The 5,794-nt window shown below is 44.9% G+C and overlaps 1 protein-coding gene across 1 annotated transcript; it reads right to left on the minus strand.

Moving 5' to 3' along the window:
- Positions 1-991: 991 nt before the first annotated feature.
- HSPE1 (heat shock protein family E (Hsp10) member 1) lies at positions 992-5,626 on the minus strand. Its single transcript, XM_068948234.1, has 4 exons — positions 5,396-5,626; positions 3,417-3,581; positions 1,906-1,995; positions 992-1,352 (listed from the first exon to the last, which is right to left on the minus strand). Exons 1-4 carry the CDS (start codon positions 5,396-5,398, stop codon positions 1,302-1,304), a joined length of 309 nt encoding a protein of 102 aa, XP_068804335.1. The 5' UTR covers positions 5,399-5,626; the 3' UTR covers positions 992-1,301.
- Positions 5,627-5,794: the final 168 nt, after the last annotated feature.

Below are 5,794 nucleotides of genomic sequence, written 5' to 3' on the forward strand. Positions count from 1 at the left end.
GATTTCATAACAGCTTGAACATGAGAGCACTACCCTTTAAATACTACTACTAAAGTTTCAATAGCACCACTCTCATACTGATTTATTTCAGGTAAGAAAGACTACATCAAACCCTTTTACTTAAGGTAGTAGTATCGTCCCAGACTGCACTAGATCAGATAGACGCGTACTAACTATGAGGGTACCTTTAGGAACATCCTGTGTAAAGTACATATTTCACAGTCACACTTGAACAACCCTGAAGCATTTTCCAAGGCAAGATAGGGGTCACAGGGTGGCTAAAAAATTTGCAAAGTTGACTGCTTTAGCATTACTTGAGTAAAAATTAAGTTAGGCCCATACAATGTTTCACCAATTCAGAATGCTACATTTAAGGATAAAGTATAATTACTTTGCCAAATACTGTAGGTGAAGAAAGATCAGCCCTCTACTAAGTCACAAAAAAGCTGGAAAGATCTGGCCTGGGGTAAAGCAAGTTTGTTTATTACTACATTAAGGTCTGCAAAAGCTCCAGTTCTGCCTGATTAATGTCTACTGTAAGTTATTTGTTACCTATTAGCAAACTTTAGTAAGAGACATGTAAGAGAAGCATTACAACTCTACTTTGTATCTGTAAACATCCAGTTTACAGATCTAGCAAACAGTATAATAAACTGTTTTAGCACCAGTTATTAGTATCGAGCTTCATGCCAACTGCTGAATGGCAGGCTGGTTGTGGTAGGGTGTGCACAGTAGCAGTTACACTATCTCGGTGGTTTGTGTACATTAATCTTCCAGTGTACCAAGCAGCTTGTAATCAACTTATAGCTACTGCAAAAAGTGAAGGACACAAATTGAAGGCATCTGTCACTTAAGATTTAAACTGATCTCCCACTTACTGAACATGTAATACTACAGCTGAACTGTGTTTTCCAGAGAGATTAATTGAAGGCACCACACAGTTGAGGCTCAGTTTCACTGAGCAGTAGCAGAAACCGAGACAGAAGCAGAAGAGTTTTAGAAGTTTATTGTACAGGCCTTTACAATCTCAGTACAAGAGATAAGAATATAAAAATGATGTTGCCTGGAATAATTAAGGCTGGTTGGTGGTCATCTGAATTTCACTGTTCAGTGGAACTCAAACAAGAGCAACTGATTTTTTACTGTACATACTTTTATTTGTTCCATCATTACAGTGGGATCACAAGTTGTTTCAGAGACTCAATGCCTGTTTATTACAAAATAACGGACATTATTTACATGATGAACAGAAAGATTTCAGCATTTGAGTGGAATGGATGACTGATACTGCAACAAGAAGTTTAGTCCAGGTATTTTCCAAGAATGTCACCATCTCTAAACAAGTAGTAGTCCTGCAAAGAAAGAAACACATTAGTAGCTATCCTATCGATTATTTTGCAGGTACTGCATGTTTCTAAAGTAAGGGCTGCCCATAGTCCTCAAGTACAAAGCTAGAAGTGAGCTAACCAAAACTTGCTCGGCCTGTTGACCTTTAGGAAAGATTTTTCCTTTTTAAGATACTCTTTGGGAAGATACCAGATTACTGGTTTTAGGGGCAAGAACAGCAAAACAGTTAAAAGGCAATTCTGTAAACTTTTCTTGTCAAAAATAAGGATACTCCCAGTAACTTCAAAGCCCTTTAGTTTTCTTTAACTGCATGGTTGGCATACAGAGCCACTTCTTCCACCCATCAAAGATCAGGCCAGACATTTCTTTAAGCAGGAATGGAAATAGCAAGTAGTAGAGATACCAGAAGCTAGCTTGATTCAGCTGCTCCCACTTGAATACCAACAGTTGCATTTTTTGAATGCTGCGAACCCCATGAAAAAATTGCAGTGTTTATCACTGACAGTGCCACCTTTTGGGAACCAGCTTAGTTTCCATTCACAAAGTCAGGAAACCTACCTTATCATCTAGTACAATCTTAGTACCACCGTATTCTGGCAGCAAGACCTTTTCACCAACTTTTACACTTACTGGCTGAATCTCACCATTCTGAAAGAAAAGAAGAAAAACTTTTTTTTTTTAAAAAACAGGTAAACAGGTTGATTTAATGGCAAGAATTCCTTCAAACCATAGTGATCCTCCCCCACATAAAACACTCAAGCAATCACAGTAACTACATTTTAGTTACGCAGTGAAAACTAGAATGCGCAAGTTACCTAGGAATAAAAGCACCCCAGTCAATTCTCAAGCATCAGAACCCTGCAATATTTCAACAGCAGAACTGCAGTGGATTTTCCTGAATGCAAAGTACTTCCGTTAGTTTGAGTGTAAACGCAAACTGAACTCTTCACTTGGCATTTTGAGGATGACTTCGCTTTAAGAAGTCTGAAAAGTTAAGTGACAGACCATGAAATCCCCCTCTAAAGCAATCAGGAAAGTCCATTTCCCTATTCTGTGACCAAGGCTAATTTCTTGAAGTGACAGTTAAGAGCGCCTTCTCATCTTTGTTACTTTGATTAACTTGTCAGTATTGCTGGCAGATCTATTAAACTCTACCACAGATTTCCAAGCATAAGTCTATACTTATGTTTTCGTATTATAAATTATTAGCTAGTTAGTCAATTATTAGCACCATTTCACAATATAAAGCTTTGAGATATCATGCTTTTTGTCTCAGTATCTATGGAAGGACTCAAGGTAAAGAAAGAGTCTGAGTCAACATGCACAAGTTAAATTTTAAACACATTTCGCACTATTACTACTAAATGGATACTTTCTTTGGTGGGGAAAAAAACTTGAAACGTTGAAGCCCACAGGCCGATTAAGACTATGAAACGAAGTCAAGACTGTCACTATCCTTTTTATGATCCTAGACCTGTTTTTTTAACACGTAAAATTCAAGAAAACTGACCTAACAGTTATTTTTGATTCCCAATTTTCTTTTTGTCCAGTAAGCCTAACTGATGCTTACGGGCAACGATATTTTGCACCGCGTTAAGACACAGAATACCACATTCTGGGATTCCACCCTGCTCACAAATTACAGGAATTCAGGCATGCGATCAGCAGCAGTTGAAGAAATAAAGCTGCCAATCCCATACGTTTCACCTGAAAGGTGATCAGACAAGGCATCCCAGAAAATCATAGTTTAAGTATTCAAAACTGAAAAAGCCTCCCACTGTTTAATGCTGCTTGTAAATATCAATAAATAACATTCATTTTTGAAAAGCCATTATTTCCCATTTTAGAAGCAAGAGGAAGGCTGGAATTCAAGGTCAGAGCCAATGAGGAAAGGGTGGACACTTGAGTGAAGTTTGAAGTGCAGACTCAAGAGAGGCGGTAGGAATCTCATCATCCTCATTTGTTGTCATGAAGTGTAACCAAATTTATACAGCAACCGATCCCTTTATGTTAAGCTTCCAGCTACCACCACACCATTACCAACTCTACCCAAAGTTGGATCCATTTACCTTTCCTTTGGCTCCCGATCCAACTGCCACTACTGTTGCTTGTAGCACTTTCCCTTGAGCTTTTTCTGGAATCATGATGCCTCCTTTGGTTACAGTCTCAGCTGCACATCGTTCAACCAGAACACGATCAAAGAGGGGAAGAAATTTCCTAAATGCCTTTCCTGCCTGTGAAAGGAATTGTATATTGTAACAGGAAGATCACTACAAAAAAAAAATGGCAATAAAAAAGTTCAAACCCTCACAGTGGTTTATCTTCCAAGAGAAGTCAAGAATTTAAGAAAGATGCTGGGTAGTTGTTCTTAATAGTGGCAAGTATATGCAACCTTTAATGGCAGCAAAAAAAAAAAAGTTAAAGAAACAAGCAAAGTTGAACCGCAGGTGTTCTGTATCTCAAGCCTAGAAACAATTCTCTCTTGAGCAGAATTAACAGGCACACCCTGGGCAGTCCTAAGATTTCAGCCATACAAAGATGTACTCCAGCTAACATCATAAATCACCACCAGATGGAGCTGCCTTCTCATTTGGCTGGAAAATTCCATCAGCTTTTAAGCTGCTCGATTCTAAACCGTTAGTGCTCCTGTAATTTAGTTAGCATCACTATTGATGAGTATATGAAATGTATTTATTGAGTCACAACCAGATTTAATGAAGGACCTCTCGGGCTAGTTTTCTGGGGGCATTTTTATCGGCTGTACTGGAACGTTTAATAGTAAAAAAGCAAAATCTAGCATGTACTGTGTGTATTTTTCAGGTATTTTCAAAGCTTAGCATTTCATATAACAATTTACAGCTTCTAAAGTTTGAAGTCTGAAGTGAGAGTGTAGTTTTTTTCTACTGAGTTCTACAAATAGACTACAACTTTGCAAAAAAGTGAAGGTTTTTGTAAACCCCCAAGAATAAGCAGCTAGGCACATTTGTGTGTTGGCTGCTTTTCCTTCATGTAGGAAACTAGTCAACAGCTACCTCTGCTTAAGAGTTAACTTTTTTGCTACTACCTACTGCTGCTACTGGCTGCATTTCAGCAACAGTAGCTGCATTCTCACAGACTAAATGCAAGTGCAGAGTCAGGGATAAGGAACATGCTTTGATGAAGAGCAAAGGTCTGGAGACTTGCCAAGTCACGTGGAGATAGCGCTCCACTAGACAGGTATCCAGAGCCCACTCAGAGAAGGTTCTAGCATCCAAGGTCCCTTCCCCGAGACCCATCGTTATACACTCTCATGCTTTAAAAAAAATCAGGAATGCCTCAAAAGTTACAGGCAGGACAAACACAAAGCCCAGTAAACAAAAGATGCTGTCCCCATTTCCCCCCTCCCCCCAAAAAAACTTGCTACTACTACAACGTGGAAGAAAAAAAAACCCGCACAAATGGAAAAGGCTGCCAGTTATGAAAACAACAGCTCTGAGCTTCATTTATTTTTCAAGTGACCTGTGCTTAAGGGAAATAAGCAATTAGACTTATGAACACGGATATTTTACACCGAATTAGAAAATGCGAACACAGGAAAAAAATTCCAGCTCCACGGTAAGGGCGCCCCTGCCCCTGCCCCGCTGCTCTTCGCGGCGAGCTCCACCCGCACAAGCTCGCCAAGCACAGGCGCTGAACCCCCAAGCGCCTTTCTGGCTTCTGTGCCACCAGGCTCGGGGGCCAGGCCGCCGCGCCGCACCCCGCCCGCCCGCCCGCCCGCGGGGCTCCCGAGCGGCCCGTCTCGCCCCAAGGGCGCGCTGCCCTTGCCGCGCTCCCAACGGGCTCCCAAAACGGCCCCGCGCCCGCCGAGCCGAGCCGCCGCGCCGCGCACCCCCCCCGCCGCCGCCGCCGCCGCCGGCCCGGGGAGGCGCCCGCAGCAGTGGCGGGCGCTGCAGGGCCCCCGGGCGGCGCAGAGCCGCGGCCCCCCGCCCGCTGCTAGGCAGCGGCGGCAGCAGCACAGGCCCCTCGCAGCCCCCGCGGCGGGCGGGCGGCCGGGCGGGCACTCACTCACCATGGCGGCCGCCGCGCTCCCCGCCACCGAGTGACCCGGGCCTGCGCCGCGCACACGTGAAAAAGGTCACCACCTGCGCATGCGCGCGGCAACCCTCCCCCCCACCCCGCGCGGCCCGCCCCGAGGCGGAGCCCTTCCGCCCCCCCGAGCCGCGATTCCGCCGTTTATTTTTCCCCGCCGGGCCCGCGGCCCCCGCGCAGGGCGGCCGCCGCTGCAACGGCACCGCGCCCCGCGCCGCACGGGGCCCGCCGGGCCCCGGGGCCCCGCGCCGGCCCGGAAGTGAGGTCACGTCACCTTTGACCCGCGGCGAGCATGAGCGTTCCAGAAGGTTCTGGAACTGGCGGGCCCCGGAACCTGAGTGGCTCATGCCGGGCCGCCAGGGCGCATGCGCGGAGGGCG

Source organism: Struthio camelus, chromosome 6 (assembly GCF_040807025.1).
Source record: "Struthio camelus isolate bStrCam1 chromosome 6, bStrCam1.hap1, whole genome shotgun sequence".
Classification (NCBI taxonomy): domain Eukaryota; kingdom Metazoa; phylum Chordata; class Aves; order Struthioniformes; family Struthionidae; genus Struthio; species Struthio camelus.